Raw genomic sequence first — 19,781 nt, forward strand, 5'->3', positions numbered from 1 at the left:
GAGAAGGTTCAGAGAGGAGCCGGGGGTGGTCCTAGCTATAACAGCTTCAAGAGCTTAAGCCCATTCAGTTTCAAGGGTGCCTCAAATCATGCAACATAGAAGGGGATAATAAAATCTACTTAGGCGTCACTCAGCAGCAACAGAAAAAGAAAATATACATGGACACTCCCTGGATATTCACACACATCCAAATTGTTTCTGGCTTAAAGCTCTGCTCAGGTTTCTCTAAGACCTAACCAATGCCCTGTATTTCTGCCTTGTTCCCTACTTAGCAAACGCAACCCCCATCTAAACTTACTTTTTCGAGCCTGAGCCTCAAACTGTGCAAGGTTCTGCCGGGTAGCCAACTTCACTTCCACTTTATCTCCATTGAGAATCTTCCCTGGTAGCAGCTCCAGAAGTTTGTGGACGGAGTTCTCAGAGGCAACCACCACTTCTGCGTACCTGGTCACAGAGGAAAAAGAACTGAAGACTGTCAGCAACTTCTAGTAAGGAAAACCATCTAATCCAAGACAAGAAATCTTCCCCCACCCAAGGTCTACAAAATGTCACTGCTATGTAGCATTGGTGGGTGGGACGGGAGGAAAAATTAGACAGGGCCACACCACTCCCTCTCTCACCCCCCCCCATCCTCATCTGCTCACACATATGAGCTCACATCATTACATTTATCTCTCTCGCATACACACAGATGCATTGAGGGAAAACCTCCCATTTGTTCCTATGGGAGTGCCCCCCTCCAGCAAGGGGTTTCATCCCTTTATCTCCCACTGCAGTACTTATCCAGATGAAGTTCCTGTGCCTCTTTCTGTGATAGCTTGGGAGACAGAGAGCTCGCTCCACCAGGGTTTGAAATTAGCGGGCACCAGTCACATTTTGCAATTGGCCTTTTGCAACTTGATAGAGGTGTCCAGGCGCCACTTTTGGTGCCTAGCATCTCCATCTGTCTTTGTTTTTTGCTGCTGCCCCGCTGCCAGGTGACCCAGGTGTTTGGCAGGGTAGAGAGGTAGCTTGTCTTTTGCTGCCACACTACACTGCAGACCTCCTGAGTCACCCAGCAGCAATTTTTATTTTTATTGCTGTGGGGCTACCTGGTCGGGAGGGGGGAGCAATAAAAATGGCCCACTACACATTTTGGTTTGGCACCCACATGGCTCCTAGTATTCCTATCCCAGTTTCTAACACTGCCCTCCACAGCCAGCCCAGGAGCCAAGAACAAGAGGCTGTGGAGGCTGGATGGGAATCCTCTGACGGCCAGATGTGGTCCACAGGCCCAAGGTTCTCCCATTCCTGATTTGATTGATTTCTCAGGCCAACCCCGCTGTCCACAAGCACAGTGTCATTAACAGTGCAGAATTTTCAGCTCCACGCCCTCCAAATTAAAGCTGTCATTAAGAGCAGCAGCAAATAGCACATTGACAAGGGATCGCTCTGCAGAATTGGACAGAGCCCACCGCCTTCGTGAATCACATATAACAAGTAGTCATTTAGTTTGAAGGGAGTGGCATCCAAACCGGACAGTTACAAGGACTTCTAAGGCCACCTTAAAAAAATAGCAAGAAAACCAGACTTATATGCACACCGTTATCAACCACACTGGTCCCTAGATCATTCCTCCCACAATAACAGCCCCTCATGATGGGTCCTTTTATGAAGCAGTCTTGGAGTGCTCACCCTTTGGACTGGCCATTGGCTCTGTTCTCAGCAAACTTGAGTTCCACCACATCATAAACACCCACAGAACGGATTATTCGGGTCAGCTGCTGGTCAGTTGTCCACTATGTATGAAGAAGCAGAAAATTACATTATAACCTGAAACCTTTTAGAGAACCCACATCATCTTATATTAGTAAGAGAACTCATCCTTCTCAAGCTCCTATATTGTTCCTGGTATAGTCTAAAGAAGGAACATTTGATTAAACCCCTCCCACTACAGTCACTTTTGGAGCTGCAGATGTGTGAGCACGTACATGTGTGAACATGTATCCTCCTAGAAGATGAAAGTTCTAGACAGACCTACGTAATTGAAGGAGCAGCAGCAGCAATCCCTTTCCCAACACATACCACAGGTATTCAAAAGAACTGCATGCACTTAGGGCAGTGATCAGTCTACATACCCTAAATCATGACACAGCAGGCCCAATATGACTTACTCAGGTACTAAGAGATTCATTCATAGAAAACTCTCATGCCAGCTACAGAAAATTTTGTGAAAATGTCTGTATCATGGCGTTTTAAGGGCCTCAATTCTACTATTATCATATTTTCTGATGTATCTTAAATGTGTTAAATCCTCTTCTCTTAAAAGTTACCCTGCTAATGCAAGAGCATCATATTCTCCAACTCTGAGATGTGCTGCTTTTTAGCATAGTACGGAATACTTGCTGGAGAAAATTCATCCACAGTTGCTGCAGCTTATTTATTTGAAGCCACTGTTGAGTCTTTGAGAAAAGCAGGGTAAAAATGTCCTAAATAGAGCAATGTGTCATAACGAACAATGCTTCTAGTTATTTATCCAATGTGTTGTGAGGACTGAGGGTGGCAAGCAGCATAAAACCTACCCACTCACATGGGGCACTATACTCTATTAACATTAAAGAACAGTAGTAAGATTAAAGTGCAGATGCAGCCTTTCCACACAAATGTTTTGTTTTTGTTAGGCCCTTTACTTTCTGCTCCGATTATGGAACGCACTCACCCAAGAGAAGCTGCCTACATAAACAGCAGCCCTCTTATTACGCAGCCCACTGTAGGTATACAGGATAGCAGGTGATTTGCTGTTTGGCTTAGGAGACTGCTCTTGCCGGTTTTCGGGTGGTGGCTCGGAGCTGCTAGGGCAACTTTCAGAAGGTTGTGAGCTGGCAGCTAGCACGTCGTCATATAGATCCATCTGGTCAGCATTACTAAACTCAGAGTCCTAGAAGACACAAGATATCACTGAGCACACGCAGAGGCAAAGCAGAGCCAATCCTCCACATTCGTTCTTTTCGTCACAGAATAGTAGCACACCTATATCAAATAATAACTTCTAGAATTTAAGTAATAACGTAAAACCTGCTTCTCAAAAAGAAGCATGCTCTTTTTGCTAGTTGCAAGGAAGAGCAAAGAGGACTAGCTATTTCATGTAGCCCCAAGCACCCCATCATTTTCTCTGAGATGAGGAGAATGCATGTTTCACTGCCATCTATTACTGCACAAGACGTTTTGCCTCTCCATTCTTTGTGGAGGACTGGGTAATCAAACCACATTTTTACATCCCCCCCTCCCCCAATCTACACTGCGTGCAGACCCACCTCATTTTCCTCACTGCTCCAATGAGCGGTATTTCCTTGTTGCATATATGCAGTGAAGGAGACTATCACATATAGCATAACCACCAACCTCTATAAGAGGCCACTCAACTTGGCAGAAAGGCCTCTTGGTTTCTTTCCCTATTTTGGATTATTTGAGCAGTATCATGCTGTAGGCTGTTCATGAAAGGTGATCAGGTTGTGTCAAGATTTATACTGAACCCCGCTAGAAATCAGCCTCTACATTTTTCTTCAGAGGAGTTAGGTATCATGCAGTATTATTTCATCCTCACAACATTTAAAGAGTCAGTATCAGAAGCAAACAATTATACTGGAACTCTAATGATATTTCACTGGTCTTCTGAAAATGTAGTTATAGTCTACTGTGATTCACACTGCAATCCTTTGCTAGCTAAAAAAATGCACCGTAAAAGAATTCTAATGCATGAATATGCACCTTATGCACACACATGTATAATTCCTGTCAGCCTAAAGTTATCTAGAAGCTGGAATTCAGTAACAATGGGATATAACTGTAGATATATATATATATATATAAAATAAAAAATCCAGTATTATGTAGAGTGGTATATAAACTTTTCATCTTCCCACGCAACATAATCTGACCCAATTTGTATACACAGCGGCAGCTAGAACATAAAGCTTGCACTGCCTTTTAAAACCAGGGTTATTTTTCAGATTTTTTCCTCTTTTCCTTTATGCCAGTTTTAATATGTGTGTCTGTTTATATACTCAAAGTCGCTTTGTGTTCTTCTGATAAAAAAGCAACTAATAGATTGAATAAATAAAACAAATACACATTACTATTACTGTAATTCACAGATTATTGTAAGGTATGGCTTCCCACCTGAAGGATTCTTCAATGTTTTAAATTAGCAAGACTGCAAAAACTCTTGCAGGATATAAACAATCAAATTCTAACATTTGTTATGGGTCTGAATTCAACTATTTGGCCTATGTTATCAAGAACATCAGAATTCTGGCATGTACTGGATCATGGTCACTGTCTAATTTCATATGGAAGTGCTTAACTCCACTGAAATCAGTCGAACTTTTAATCAGAGTTAGCCTGTTACATAGTTTTCAATGGGCTTTAGCCTGAGTATGCTAAATTGGATTAAAGTAAATATATTGGGATGCAGGTCACAACCATTTGTTGGTTTCATAGAACTAGTGATATGCTTGTTACATTCCAATTATCTAGAATAAAAGAAACGGGTGTTATTTTAAACATAACAGCAGCTCCTGCTTCAAGCAAACTTTATAAAGTCAAATACTGGGAAGTCTTCAAGTAGAAAGTGGTACATGCTACAAAAAATTACTAGCAGCAGAAATAGTTTTACATAGTAGAACGAGACAAATCTGCAATAATGAATGGATATTACGCACAAGAAAAAGAAAAGTTACTACTAAACAAAATGTTATCAATTAAGAACAGCAGTGATATTAAAGGGTGATAGGAAAATCAAGTCACTTCAACATCTTCAAGCTATCAGCACTTCAAGCTATTTTTAGGATACCTCTTAAATCTGCAAAGCAGAAGATTGGAAACTTACTTATTGTTAGCTTCCTGACATCAAGAAAAATATATTTAGATTTCCTCAGTAAAGACCACAGTACAGCTTGTGATACTCACTTTCAACTAAACTAAGACAGTAGAGGCACAAGGCCACTCTAGCCTTGTAGCAAATACTGCCAATGCAAGGCAATGAAAAGCCCACACCATCAGAAGAATGTCCCCAATAGCCTCCAGGAACCCAAGACAGAATCACATAAGCTACAGGGGAGGAGAAAACAGTGCATATCCAGCAACACCACCCACACATATACTACAAAGTAGTTTCCTGATTAGGATCATCAGGAACAAAGGTAGTGGCTGTTGATGATGCTGTTGAAACCTTCCAAAGATCATGTTAAATGTGTTTGCAGCCATTCATGTAAGCATGACCTGCACATTCTTGGTTATCTGGTCATGTCTCACACAGGTAACACCTTTTATTTTATTTGCTGTATTTCTGGGCAGTTATTGAACCATGCAATAGGCCTGACACAAGAGTTCTTCCCTACACACTATACAGTATAGTCTCAATAAATAATACAGACCTATTTATTTTCAGCAACTTCCCTGCAACACCTAGAGATTCTTTCCACTGGCCACGGTTCCCAAGGAGACAGTGCTACACGTTGTGTCTCTTCAGACTCAAACTGCATTCTTTTGATACTACAATGCTGATATCCCCCTTTTCAAGGCAAGAGGGAATTTCAGAGTTTATTCATTTCTAATTCCACAAATAGAGAATTGATGATTTGCACAGTTTCTCCCTGCATCCTAGATGGCTCTCAATTTTTTCCTTTTTTGCCAAACAATATTTATTGGAACTTGAAAAAGTGGATCAAGACCATTAGATGCAATTGGTAAACCAGAGACACAACAGCATACAATTTCTTTTTTAGCAGTATAGGAAGAGATTTGGGGTTAATTTTTGTTTTACCCCTACCCTAGTACTTCCAGGAGGAGTCTCCTGAGAGTCCCATGGACTGCAAGAAAATCAAACCTCTCCGTTCTTAAGGAAATCAGCCCTAAGTGCTCACTGGAAGGACAGATCGTGAAGCTGAGGCTCCAATACTTTGGCCACCTCATGAGAAGATAAGACTCCCTGGAAAAGACCCTGATGTTGGGAAAGATGGAGGGCACAAGGAGAAGGGGACGACAGAGGACGAGATGGTTGGATAGTGTTCTTGAAGCTACACACATGAGTTTGACCAAACTGCGGGAGGCAGTGGAAGACAGGAGTGCCTGGCGTGCTCTGGTCCATGGGGTCACAAAGAGTCAGACACGACTAAACAACAGTACTTCCAAGTGAATCAGGAACTGTTAAGACATTTTTCAGAGTGAGCTTTTGGAGTAAGAAAAAGCTCCGTATAGGAAATATGCAGCTGGAATTTCACCGGCTTCATACTTTGCTTTTCATTACTTTGGACCCTTTTCAAATTTGAAATATGACTATCTTATTTCTTTTTACAATCAGAGTAAAGCTCAATTCCATGGAAAGCCCGACCCTTTTCTTCAAAATTTAAATGCATGAGGCTTCATCAAGAGTTTCCCTTCATTTGTGGAAGGGATGGCTCCTGCTGGAGGGAGGCCGAGATGGCCATTTTTGCTGATTTCCTCCTGCTGCCACCTCCCATGAGGTTCCAAAGGGTCTTCCTCAACACCCTCGCCTCAGAGCAGTTTTTCAGGGCGCAGGAAGCATCAGTGGAGATTGCTTTTCCTTTCCTCCAATGGGAGCACAGATTGAGCGAAGTTCTGCCTGCAGGAACTCTGGACCCAAGCCATAGTATGTGCTTCTTTACTTCTGCATGGAACACAGGCTTTGAATTCTCTACAAATGTGTATTTTTCATGAAGCTGCATTTGCAACACATTCTTGTTTGCACTCCGAATCTGAAGAGGAAACAAATAGCTTGCTGAAAGTTTGATCAAATCTTTAGCCTACTGCCATACATTGAGATTTCCATTTCCAAAACTTGATCCTAGAACACAGTGCTGTATTCTTGGCTCAACTATTAATTTATTGTAAAAACCTATAACCTGCCTTTAAGGTGAAAAAATGGAATCAGGGTGGTTTCCAAAACAAAGTTTCATACAATATCTAAAAACATAAAAGAGCAGCAATTCTAAAAAATAGTGGTAATGAGCAATTGTTAACATGCCAGGTCGAAGAATATAAGTAATTCCTGAAAATCACATAAAGGCACAACATTAAACAAATTAAACTGAGAGTGGGGAGAAGACAGTCAAAAGTCTTCTTAAAGAGTCATGTTTCTGCCTGCTACTTAAAAACAGTGTGAAGGCCTGACTGATCTCATTGGGTAAGGTATTTAACAAGGTGTGTGCCACAACTGAAAAGGCTCTAAGTTGACAAAGGCCTCCAGATGAATCCCTACATACAGTAAGCTCACAGGCTCTTGGTCCAATTGTTCTTGTTATTTAGTCATGTCTTCTCTAGTTCTTCAGTGGATTCTCTTATGGACAAGAAAGCTTACAGGCAACTTTTGCATCTCTGGGTCCAAAGGTGTATTCCCACATCCATGTAATACTACTGCACTAGTGAAGTTGTGGTGTGCAAATCCTAATGCTGCTAAGATGGAAGAAAAGGAAACTAATGGAAAAAAATATGTTGCTCATTAGCATTCTATCCAAGGACCATGAGTATACATTGATAACCATCATACTACCTCATAGGAAACAGCACACACCCTCCACCGTTAGACAAGCATGAATAACCCTCCTGCCAAAACACACAGGGACAGAACTCTGAAATGAAAGGGTTAGCATATAAAGATAACCCATTGAAAAGCTATTGGAGCCAAGTTACTCTTAAACGAGGGGAAATAACATGGGCAGCAGCATCCATTACATCAGAACCCACTCCAGAGAGGATCTGGGACTGGGCCATAGCTGAAAGGTAGAGCATCAGCACTGCATGCAGAATATCAAAAGGTCAATCTCTGGCATACCAGATAGGGCTGGGAGATACCCTCGTCTGAAAATTCAGAGAGCCACTGCTAGTCACTGTAGACTATACTGAGCTACTGAGACAAATGGTCTGATTTAGTATAAGGCAGCTTCCCATGTTCCTCAAGCAGAGGTTCAGGTACAGCCCCAACTGAAAAAAAGAGCATAGCTAATCATCATACTCTTGAACAAGCACATGGAATCACAAGGTGCCACACACCAAACACGTAACCAGACTCAGTACATAAACTATTCTGGAATACATGTAAATATGAGCTCTATGCACACAACCTGATCAGACTGGTCGGACAGATCATGAACTGGGAATTCAGCATCTAATGTGAAGACAGTTCCCTGCTATCCATAGTGGGGAAAACACGTGATAACTTGACAAGTTTTGCACCATGGAAAGGAGCCCTACTCCTACACAAATGGAACATTTACACCTGCACATAGCTCACATCTGTCAAAACCATTGTGGTGGTGCAACTCTGCACTTGTGTAGCAGCCAGAGATGTCACAACTATGGCTATGGGTGAGATTCAAATAAGAAAAAGAAAGGAAGAAAGAGCAGGTGCCCAATGTTTACTATGTTTTCAGGCTCTCCAGAAGCAGCCTGTCTCATTGCTCAGTACACAAACAGCTAAGAAGTTCAACTCCTGTACTTACAAAAGGAGATGCACACTAGTAAGCAGGTTCCCATGAAAGGTAAGCAATGTGGGGAATAAGCCATACATAGTAGCAAATACCGTATTTTTTGCTCTATAAGACTCACTTTTTCCCTCCTAAAAAGTAAGGGGAAATGTGTGTGCGTCTTATGGAGCGAATGCAGGCTGCACAGCTATCCCAGAAGCCAGAAGAGCAAGAGGGATCGCTGCTTTCGCTACGTAGTGATCCCTCTTGTTGTTCTGGCTTCTGAGAGTCAGAATATTTTTTCCCTTGTTTTCCTCCTCCAAAAACTAGGTGCGTCTTATGGTCTGGTGCGTCTTATAGAACGAAAAATACGGTAACCCACCACAAAACACCACCATCCAAGTTGAAGTTGCTATCCTCAGCCAGAGTACGCCCCCCCACCTGCCCCCAGGGAAGCTCCATCCATGTATACAGTGAAGAAATGGGGAGTACATTTTCACTATTCTTCTTATCCTGCAACAGATCAAGTGTGGCTGACGACATCATCGGCAATACATGATGAAGAAGCAACTATAGGCCTCTAAATACTGTTCTTTCTTTCTCACCATGTACACTGATGTGGTCACATTCAAATCATACATTTAAAGCACTCTTGAGGTGCTGAAAGTTGTTAGGAGACTCCTATTCCCTTCCCATAACTTCAATTCCTAGAGTTCCCTATGAAGAGGGGCTGATTGTTAAACCACTGTGGGAACTGTGGTAGCTCTGTGAGGGGAATGGGGATTTCCTAACAATTCTCAGCATGCTTAATAAACGACAGCTCCCAGAATTCTTTGGGAGAAGCCATGACAGTTTAAAGTGGTATCATAGTACTTTAAAAGTATGCCGCGAATGTGGCCTAAATCTATCCACTGGGGAACAAGCCAATATGGGTGAAGACTAGGTAAGCACACATTAAAGAGGAGAGTGGCTGAAGGTATACAGAATGAAGTGTATGGTAGGCAGAAATACTACAGGAAATAGACATAGCACACACGATAAATGTGCACAAAAGTCATATAAAGTTTTTGAATTATGTAACAAATACCTGAACAAGAGGGTTTGGTCTGCAGTATATTTTATGTTTCTCCTCTTGCCACAACTAGGAATTTTAAATAAATATATAAAACATATTTGTCTGAAAGCTATAATGGTGTCATCTACACCAGTGATTTGTTGTAATTAAAACTTTTTCAGGATAGAACACCTTCACCAGAACAGATTACCAAGTTTACAAGAACAACCCTTTACTCTAGAAAACTATTGTAGAAATATGAAAAACTCTTATAGATAAAATTAATTCATTACATACTCGTTTTATACTTCTTTTACTCTTGATAGGGAACAGAATATTTAAAAATGGGGTACTATAGGCAGAATACAATAAATTTTCCCTGATCAAGTGGAACATTTAACATACACCCCACGCCTTCCAGAGACAAGCATCCATCCATCCAATGCTCCCAGAGATGAAATGTGGTCATTACCTAGAGCCATGCAGTCAGAAAAAACAGTTAGTGCAGCAGCAGAAACCCTGTGTGATGTTGCGACAACTTCACCAGCATTCATATATTCAAAATTACTGAAAACAGCTAAGTGCCTTTGCACTAGTTGTGAATGCAAGATGGCATGTACATGAATACACCTGAATGTACACCTGACATTGGAGGGAATTAGCACTGGGCACCCCTAACGTCAACCCAAAAAAGGAAATGTTCCTACACATCCCAAACCAAGATACAGGAAAGCTGACATATAGGTATTAATCGTCTCTTGTACACCAATCAATCTAGTGCTATAACCACATACAGGGATACATAATGAACATAAACTAGAACCCTTGTGAAATGAAACTTATGCATAGTAGTAAATAAATCAACAGGAAAGAATGGGTGTGACCAGGAATTAATGACGGGACAAAATGGAGATGCTTGGAGGTGGCAAGATCAAACTTGGGACCTTGGCAATATAAACTATATGCTTTATCTTTACCTGGAGTAAGGACTATGAGTACTCCACATGTAGGAAGCCTGTGATCCCCCCCCCCCCAGATGTGCTTAACTACAATGCCCATCATCCCTGAGCACTAACCATGCAGCCCAGGACAGAAGGTAGCAGAGGGGCCCTAAAGCATATGGAGCTATATGTTCTTCAGCCCAGGTTTGTGGGAATATGGGGTGCTGGTTTAAGGCAAGTCAGACCACTGTCCATATAGCTTAGTATTTGCTAGATTAACTGGCAAAGGTTCTCCAGGGCTTCAGACAGCAGTCAGTCACTATCTGGAGATGGCAGGGACTGCTCTTGGGACCTCCTGCGTGATTTGTTGTGCTCTGCCACTGAACAATGCCACTAAAGGAGTTATTATGAACAAACTGGCTGCTGGTTGCCATGTTTCTGTGGTTACAGTATAATTCTGTTCAGTGTAAGTTTGGTTCCAGTTCTACTGCTTATGGAATTGCATGGCCTTCTTAATGTTCTATTTAAAGTAATACATAAACACACACTTGAAACACATGTGGGTGTTTATTTCTATTTATTTATTTATGTATTTATAATCCACACTTTCAGCAAAATATACCAAAGTGGTTAACAGCATATAAAAATAATAGCAGCAAAAAGCATCAATAAAACATCATTAAAGAGAAAAATTGTATTGCAAAGGCCTGTACTGTTTAGGGTTTTGTGAATTAATGTAAGTACCTTGAACCTAGGCAGGTAACAAACAGGCAACCACAACAGCTCCCTCAGCAGCAGTTGTATGTTGCTCCTTTGAGCAGTCTGGCCACTGCATTCTGCACAAATTGAAGCTTCCGGACTAAATAAAGGGTAGCCCCACATAAAGCGTGCTACAGTAATCAAGCCTTGAGGATTGAAATCAATAGGGAACAATATACACCACAAACCAGATTTGATTTCTAGTGCAATGCACTCTCACACAAAGTTAGTACATCAGACAGAAAAGGTTATCCTGTCTTCCCACTTCTTTCTCCCATTAAACACAGTCATTTCAATAACTAAGATGACCCAATTTATAATTGTAACAAAAAATATTAGGTATAAGCAGGCATGAAACATGGGAAGTAGAACTGTAAGGTGGACTAAAGTTGCTGTTACCTACACCCCTAACATCACTTAACTGTTCACTTTTTAGGCTATAAAGAATATGTACTGCAAGCAATGTGTGCACAAAACTGAAGGATCTTTTCCTATGAAGGTGCTAGTATTGCCTGTGATTAACTGCGTAATTGCCTATCAGTTTCCATGTTTAATTTTTTTGTGTCAATGTGGTGCAGCGAATGGGACAGAATACTATGTAACTTTAAATCACATGCAGGAGCTACTGTACCAACCATCTTGGTCTGCTCACTGACCCAGGTTACATATTTCTAAAAGATTCAGCATCCTCAACTGTTATGTTAACTTGATTCCAGGAAGGCACGTCTCACTTGAGAGACTACGGAGACTAACATGCTATTACTTTCTATTTCTATCATGCTGTAACTTCCTATTTCTTTTTATAAAAAGGAAGCCTTCATACATTCCAAAACACACACGCACAAATAGTGATTCAACATTTCTTCCAACATGCATTCATTTGGTTCATGAGGTTTTCTTTCCTGTAGAGTAAAACAATTCACACCAATTGGCAAATGTGAGGAGTTTATTAGGAAATCTCCAGTTATAACGCTGATTTAACACTATTCACTTCTCACTCAACGAACTTTTCACACAACGGAATTTGCTTCTACAGAGATTTTCGTATTTCTACCGTGCAAGGAAAGGATGCTCCAGCAGCCTAACAACGCACCTGAGGACAAACCTCTCTTTTGAGACCTCAGCACGGGCCGAAGTTTCGGGGCTCGTGGAGAGTTCGCCTCTTCTTCTAGCGCTCACCTGCCGCCCTTCCACATCCCGCCGAGACGGTGGCGCAGCCCTTACGCCCACCCAGCGGGGTCCGCAGCCGCGCTCACCTGGTTAAACTCTTCGTCGGCGTAGATGTCGATGAGGTCCACTCCTTCCGACATATTTCTCCAGGGGAGCCGCCGAGAGAACCGGGGTGGGGGGAGAAGAAAGAGCCGCACTGCGGGGGTCACAGAGCAAAGAGAAGGGGGAAGGAGACGCAGGTTAGTGAGATCGCCGCCTCACGCGGCCGCCGCCGGCAGAGCCCAGGCCCGTTCCCGCGCAGCCCCGCTCCGCCGAGGATCCCGCGCAGGCGGCCCCGCCCCCCTCGCCGCCTCAGTGCCACTCGGACGGCGGGACCTTCCACCGGCAGCGGAGAACCCGAGAGCCGGGCCGCCGCCGCCTCCCTCCCCGCCTCCCCTCCTCCGCGGGCCGCCATAGCTGCGCGCGCCTGGACGCTCGCGCCCGCCATCGCCTCCTTTTTCCCGCGCTGCGACGGAGACACGCCGCCGCCGCTGCCCACTTCCCCCGCGCTCACCCCGGCCACGAAGCTCCGCCGCCTCCCCGGCGCCGCTCGGGGCCCGTTATACTGCTCAAGGCCTAGCAATCCCAGGCAGGCCCAAAACGCGCGCGCGAACCCCCACCCCCCCTCGTCCTCGGCCGCCTCCTCCTCCTCCTCCCCTCCTCCTCTCACCGCTACAGCCAGCGTCTCCTCCCGTTGTCCCGCCCCTTCCTCCCTGCCGAGCCCCGCCCCTTCCGGTTTGTTGCTCTGCCGCTCGCCTCGCGCAAGAGTAAACAAAAACAGAAAAGGCCGCTCTCCGTAGGAGGCTTTTCCGAAGTGGGCGCGGGAGGCCGAGAGGTGGCTTTAGGGCGCATGCGTTGTGGAGAAGCTGAGAGGCTTCCGTAGAGGCCTCTGTGTCTATGGTGGGCCGTGAAGGGTAGAGCGGCTGCGGAGGAAACCAGGATGGCGGCGTTGAGCGTTCGCGTGAGTAAAGGGAGATGTGTATTATGTATCTAGGCATTTGTTGAATTCGTGCCCCACGCTTCTCCTCCAAGGAGCTCAGGGTGGAGCGCCTAGTCCTCCTGGTTTAATCCCCACAACACCAACCCTGCCAGGCGGGCTAGGCTGAGATTGAGAGGCAGCGACTGGCCCCCAAGGTCACTCTCTGAGCGTCACGGCCTCCCCGAGTCCTAGTCCGACTCCCCAACCGTCGCACCAGCAGCAGCTCCGGCGCGTTCGCGTAGTAACGGAGTGGTGGGTCGGACGCTGCTTCTGCCGCCCTTGGTTGCCTTACGCCGCTTCCCTGCCTGTTTGTCTCGCAGCGCCTCTTTCTGCTCCCCGCCTGCGCCCTCCGCTCGTCGAAGTGCTGCTACCGCGGGGACTCTCCCTCCGACTCCGGGCGGGATCTGCTGGAGATCCCTCTGCCGCCTTGGCAGGCTCGGCCCCACGAAGCCCCGGCGAGGAAGCGCGCGAGGCTGCTGTACGAGAGCCGCAAGAGGGGCATGCTGGAGAACTGCCTCCTGCTCAGGTGAGCCGTCGCCTTCTGTTCTGCCTTTCCTAAACCTCCTCGTTGCTTTCAACTTGGACTTGTTTCCTGGTAACGAAATTAAGAATCGAGTCTTTAAAATTCCCACACTCCGGTGTCTCCCCCCCTTTTATTAGAATTTTTCTATTATTATTATTATTTCACTTTATAATGTGTAATAAAACAGAGATAAGAATGATGAAACTACCGTATGTTCTCTGGGCAGTTTAAACTTATAAAATGCAACTGGAAATTTAGCTGAAAAACAGTGAGTACAAAATCATTGTTGTCTACTTTCTCCATAGTGTGCATCATTTTATAAACCTACATTAAAAAAAAAAAAGAAATGTTGCTCTCTCCTTGCACTTGGAAATACCCTTATCCAAGGACAGCACTAGGAAGCATTGTTATGAAATACTGAAAATCAGCTTATAGAGGAAAAAGGAGAAGATTGTCCATTCTGTTTTCTCTTTATTATCAAGGGTATAGTCAGACACTGGTTTATCTTGAACTGGTAGAGGGGAACCTGGGGTTGAATGTGGTCTCCCCTCTGGGACCCTCTATCCAGCTCCTGGGACTCTTCTTCAAAGGCCACACCCCTCAGTGGCCCTGCTCCTCAGTGCTTTTGCCTGGAGAGAATTGGACCTTGAACTGTAATAATGCCTTTTGTTTGTCTGAATGGGTATGCATAAATTTCTGACACTTGCATAGCCAGAATGTAGTATTTTTATTACATTGTGGTATCTGTATCTTTTTTTCTACCTAGTCTGGTTTTCCCAGTATGCTGTTTTATTGTTTCCCATAGTTTCTTTGCCAAAGAGAATCTGAATCGAATGAATGAGCAACAGCTAGATCTTTATGATCGCCTGATTAATGAGCCCAGCAATGATTGGGATATCTACTACTGGGCAACAGGTAAAGCAAAACACTGTATTTTGGGGTCACTTGCTATTGGCTCTTATGTGACTTGGGGGGCGTATCTTATGAAGGGCATTTCATAATATAAAAACATAAAAATATATAACATAGTAGCAGACAAAAACAATAACCTCCCTTCACACAGTCAAAAAGGCCAAAGGCCTGTGAGAATGGGAATGTTTTTGACTGATGCCTAAAGATATGTAAATGAAGACATCAGGCAGGCCCCTTTGGGGAGAACATTCCACAAGTGGGGAGCCGTCACAGAAAATGCTTGTTCTCGTGTTACTGCCCTCTGGACCACACACAGCAGCATAGTACATGTAATATTTCGACCTCTGTCCTGAAAAGGTGTGTGATTGTCCTAGAAGGTTGTCACTGACAATCCGAAATACAGTTTTAGCTATGAGCAGGGTCTAAAAATTGTCATGTTCACCATATAAACATTCCAACTCTAGCAGTCAGGTTGATCAAAAGTATAACTAATGTATACTCTACCTTTAAAACATAAGTATTTTTATTTGCAGTAAGCCCTTTTTGAATTTAGTAGAACTTAACATCCTCCTTAACAAGTACAGTTTTAGGTTGCAGAACTGCTGTATAGTTAATGATAATACAGTGGTACCTCAGGTTCGTTCTGGAGGTCAGTTCTTAACCTAAAACTGTTCTTAACCTGAAGCATCACTTTAGCTAATGGGGCCTCCTGCTGCTGCTGTGCCGCTGCTGCGCGATTTCTGTTCTCACCCTGAAGCAAAGTTCTTAACCCGAGGTACTATTTCTGGGTTAGCAGCGTCTGTAACCTGAAGCGTCTGTAACCCGAGGTACCACTGTATATTATATATTTTATGGCAGGGGTGGGGAACTGGATCTGGCCAGTAAGCCAATACTCTACTTCCCCCTGCTTCCCACGGGCCAACTTTGACAGATGCATGGGACCACCCAACTGTCAGTCACCTGATGGCATAATACATCAAATGACACCTATCAACATTCAAATGGGTTACTATACAACAGTCTTCTTTGAAGATGCACTTTCAGCACCAATCAGCTGACGAGCATTACAGGGAACCTTTGAAGTCCATTTGGAGGTAGCAATTAGGATTCAAAGTGTTTGCTCTAAACAGCTAGTTGTTTTTTCTCTACAAAGGGGAAAATGCTCTGTTTGGGGTGCCACTGACTCCCAGTAGGGCTCCCTGTCTGCATTAATCAGCTGATTGGTGCTGACAGAGAACCCTTCTTTCAAAGAAATAATAGAGAACTCACTTTAAACTCCTGATTGTTCTTTTCTTGCCCATACCGGCCCCATTTCACTTACGACGTCTTGTGGGTTGTGGGCAACAGCCTCATGTGACCTGCACCAGCCTATTAGGGCCACGGGCCGAGACTTCCCACTGCCATTTTACAAGAAGTTCCAAAAACATTCTTGCTCCCTGTCACATAAAAAATGTCTTTCGCTTGTTTGCAAAGCAAGCATTCCATTTTGTTTCCTTTTCTGTACTTAACACACTAACTGGGATGTCTTTGAAATGGGGCTTGACAAATAATTTTAAGTCCAGTGACAAAAAGATCTTTGAAAACCTACTAGATCTGTAGACTGTAGTTTTGAGCTGGGGTAGCCAATGTGTTTTCATCCAGATTTTGCTGGACTACAACTCTTATCTTTGTTGGCTGGCACTGTTGAGTTGGAATCCAACATCTGGTGGGCACCTCAGTGTACAGAATCTTCAGACATTGGTAGCACAGCTTATACTGTTGTTTCACGTCTTTTTTTTTTTTCTCCCCAAAGAAGCAAAGCCTGCTCCAGAAGTCTTTGAAAATGAAGTCATGGAGATGCTTAGAGAGTTTACCAAAAACAAGAACAGAGAAAAGAGACTGCAACAACCAGATCTTGAGTATCTTGTTGAAGCTTCACACTGATCTTGTGGTTTCTGGAGAAGGCCATACATTCTTGAAACCTAGAAGCACACACTGTGGTATTTAGGCCTCTTGAGTCCCACTCTTGTGAAATATTTCCTGAATGGTCTGTTTTCCATGCTTTGCTTATCTATAATAAAGCTTCAGTGATGCGGTCCTTTAGATACTTGGTTATAGCTCCCATTAAATTCAATGCAACTTACTTCTGAGAAGACAGGTATAGAAGTGTTGACAGAGTACCTTTCTGACTCAGAATGCACTTCAGGAATCCCACTGGTATAGGACTGCAGGGTGATTGATAACAAAAGGCATTGTTGCGTCTTCTTGTTCATTGAGAAATGCACATGGTTGTTAAATTATACATAACAAATCACAGTTGTACCTCAGCTCCTGAATGCCTTGAGAGTTGGAACGTTTCGGCTCCCAAACGATTGAAAACTGAAAGTGAATGTTCCAGTTTTCGCATGTTCTTTTGGAAGCCAAACGTCTGATGGGGCTTCTGCGGCTTCCAATTGGCTGCAGGAGCTTCCTGAAGCCAGTCAGAAGCTGCGCTTTGGAAGTTGAACGTTTCAGAAGTTGAATGGACTTCCGGAACGGATTCTGTTCAACTTCCAAGGTACGACCCTCCCAGCAGATGTCAAGGCAATAAACAACTATTTTACTTTTAAAAGACAACTGAAGGCGGCCCTGTTTAGGGAAGTTTTTAATGTCTGACGCTGTATTGTTTTTAATATTCAGTTGGAAGCCGCCCAGAGTGGCTGGGGAAATCCAGCCAGATGGGTGGGGTATAAATAATAAATTATCATTATCATTATTCTTCTACAACTGTAGTATTATTTTATATTCTGCTCAGTTCCAGGATTCCTGGGCAGATTTCTGTATTGTATGATTCTGTCCAAAAGGTGATCAAATGATTGAGAATCATAGATTTGTGGAAGTCTGTAGTACTCTTTATGCTATAAGTGTATTTTCAATAATAAATGGATAGCAACCCCATATAAGTAATTCATTACTGGACATCTTAGATGCTGAGGGTACCTTCCTTAAGCCAAATGCTGGAGTTGGTGCAGTGATCTGACTCCATGCAGTACATGACAGCAATGAGGTTGCCTCAGGCCTCCCCACAAGTGCAGTCTTGTCCTGGATATATGGTACTTACCAGTTTTCAGCTATGTCAGCCTACGCACTGTTGGATGTGCCCATCACTTTCCTTCCATTCTGTTGATAGGTTGCATTTGCTACTGCCTTTGTCCAATTGCTACAACTCCTGTGTCCCTAGCCTAGAAGACTTCTTATTCTTAGCCACAAATATTTTTGCAGGAATTTTGAGACATCAGTTGAAGGCTCCACCAGAACTTGTACATATTGGTCCTGTTTGCTAGTACATCTTCAGTAGATCAATGAGGCCAACATTAACAAGCTGCATATGGAAGATTTGGTCCTTGCATATTGCCCTCGTCTATGTCCTTGGCAGTGTGTGTGTTTATTATTTATTTAAAGATTTTTTTAATCCCCCTCTTCAGCCAGAAAAGGCTCGCAGAGCAGCTTACAAATCATTAAAATCACTATATATGCCCTCAGCCTTACAATCTAAAAATACAGGACACAAAAGGAAGTGGAGGGAGCTAGGAGGAAATAAGCAAACTCTGGTTCAAATCCATGTTTTCAAGTTGCTTTATTGACCAGCTGGGATGGGAAAATGCAAGGAGAGGAGGTGCCAAAAGTTTCTGATCTCTCAGCTGTCCCAGTGGAGTGGCCCTACATTCCTTCTCTTCCATCATTGGCAACAGGCAGATGTGATTACTGCTACTCGGTGACAGTGGATGCACAGAGGGGCTTAATTCCTTCACAGAGTGGACGGCAGCTCCTATTCTGTGGTACCTTATTTCATGTGTTTTTTGTGGGGGGGGGGGGGGAGAGAGTCATATGTTGGAAATTGCACCAGGGTCCGCAACTACCTTAATCCAACTTGGGACTCAAGGTTTTAGCTGGCACTTGTCAGTAAAAACCAGTGGCACATGGTTATTGTTTTCCTCCCTGCTGACCCTATCTGTATCGGTGTCTATTCATTTCACTCCTCTTCCCTCATTTGCTACCGTCTGATATAGTGGCAGCTGCTGCATTAAATGGATACTGTCTGTCCTTTGTAGTTGTTGTAATTTAATGAGTTTGGCAGTTAGTGAATACTCACACTGTCTCCCCCCACCCCCAGATGTAGAATAATTCCCACCCACTTGCTATACCAAGCAAAGTTTAATATAAGGTAAAAGGTAAAGGTACCCCTGCCCGTACGGGCCAGTCTTGCCAGACTCTAGGGTTGTGCGCTCATCTCACTCTATAGGCCGGGAGTCAGCGCTGTCCGCAGACACTTCCGGGTCACATGGCCAGCGTGACAAGCTGCATCTGGCGAGCCAGCGCAGCACACGGAACGCCGTTTACCTTCCCGCTGGTAAGCGGTCCCTATTTATCTACTTGCACCCGGGGGTGCTTTGGAACTGCTAGGTTGGCAGGCGCTGGGACCGAACGACGGGAGCGCACCCCGCCTCGGGGATTCGAACCGCCGACCATGCGATTGGCAAGTCCTAGGCGCTGAGGTTTTACCCACAGCGCCACCCGCGTCCCAAAGTTTAATATAGAAGTACACAATATAATGTTAAACAATGAATATCTCCAACTAAACATTTGAAAAAACTTTCTGGCAGTAAGAGCTGTTTGGCAGTGAAACAGACTCCCGTGAAAGGTGGTGGGCTCTTGTTCCTTGGAGGTTTTTAAACAGATAGGATGGCCATCTATCATGGATGCTTTAGCTGAGATTTTTGCATTGTAGGGGGTTGGACTAGATGACCCTTGGGCCCCTTCCAACCCTATGATTCTATGATTTATTACATTTTTATAGTGCCTTTCATTCAAAGATCACAGGGCAGTTCTGAACATAGACAAAATGAGAACAAAAAATTAGAAGCTGAAAGTAGAATTTAACTTACAAGAACATAATCATTTCCCAGAACACAAAAATGTGTGC

General features: G+C 43.8%; 2 protein-coding genes and 1 long non-coding RNA gene across 7 annotated transcripts in view; 1 reads left to right on the forward strand and 2 right to left on the reverse strand.

Moving 5' to 3' along the window:
* Window positions 1–13,138, reverse strand: part of CPSF7 (cleavage and polyadenylation specific factor 7) — a 22,626-nt gene extending 9,488 nt beyond the window's left edge. Inside the window, exons 1-5 of one of the 5 annotated variants that reach the window (XM_083417031.1) lie at window positions 13,096–13,138; window positions 12,473–12,582; window positions 2,699–2,917; window positions 1,675–1,778; window positions 299–444 (exon numbers count right to left, since the gene is read on the reverse strand). In XM_083417031.1, coding sequence (XP_083273157.1) covers window positions 299–444; window positions 1,675–1,778; window positions 2,699–2,917; window positions 12,473–12,526 — 523 coding nt within the window. In that variant the 5' untranslated portion in view covers window positions 12,527–12,582; window positions 13,096–13,138. Of the gene's footprint in view, window positions 1–298; window positions 445–1,674; window positions 1,779–2,698; window positions 2,918–12,309; window positions 12,583–12,939 lie in introns of all 5 variants that reach the window. The other 4 variants (XM_083417033.1, XM_083417030.1, XM_083417032.1 and 1 more) reach the window with 4 other exon arrangements.
* LOC310666510 lies at window positions 3,991–5,724 on the reverse strand. Its single transcript, XR_014505936.1, has 2 exons — window positions 5,601–5,724; window positions 3,991–4,840 (listed from the first exon to the last, which is right to left on the reverse strand). It is a non-coding gene; the product is annotated as an uncharacterized lncRNA (long non-coding RNA).
* Window positions 13,139–13,231: 93 nt separating the features above from the next.
* SDHAF2 (succinate dehydrogenase complex assembly factor 2) lies at window positions 13,232–16,921 on the forward strand. The gene is made up of 4 exons (XM_083417372.1): window positions 13,232–13,386; window positions 13,725–13,930; window positions 14,733–14,842; window positions 16,632–16,921. Exons 1-4 carry the CDS (start codon window positions 13,366–13,368, stop codon window positions 16,760–16,762), a joined length of 468 nt encoding a protein of 155 aa, XP_083273498.1. The 5' UTR covers window positions 13,232–13,365; the 3' UTR covers window positions 16,763–16,921.
* The last annotated feature ends 2,860 nt before the right edge of the window (window positions 16,922–19,781 follow it).

This window comes from Podarcis tiliguerta (genome assembly GCF_965153285.1).
Source record: "Podarcis tiliguerta genome assembly, chromosome: 1".
Taxonomy (NCBI): domain Eukaryota; kingdom Metazoa; phylum Chordata; class Lepidosauria; order Squamata; family Lacertidae; genus Podarcis; species Podarcis tiliguerta.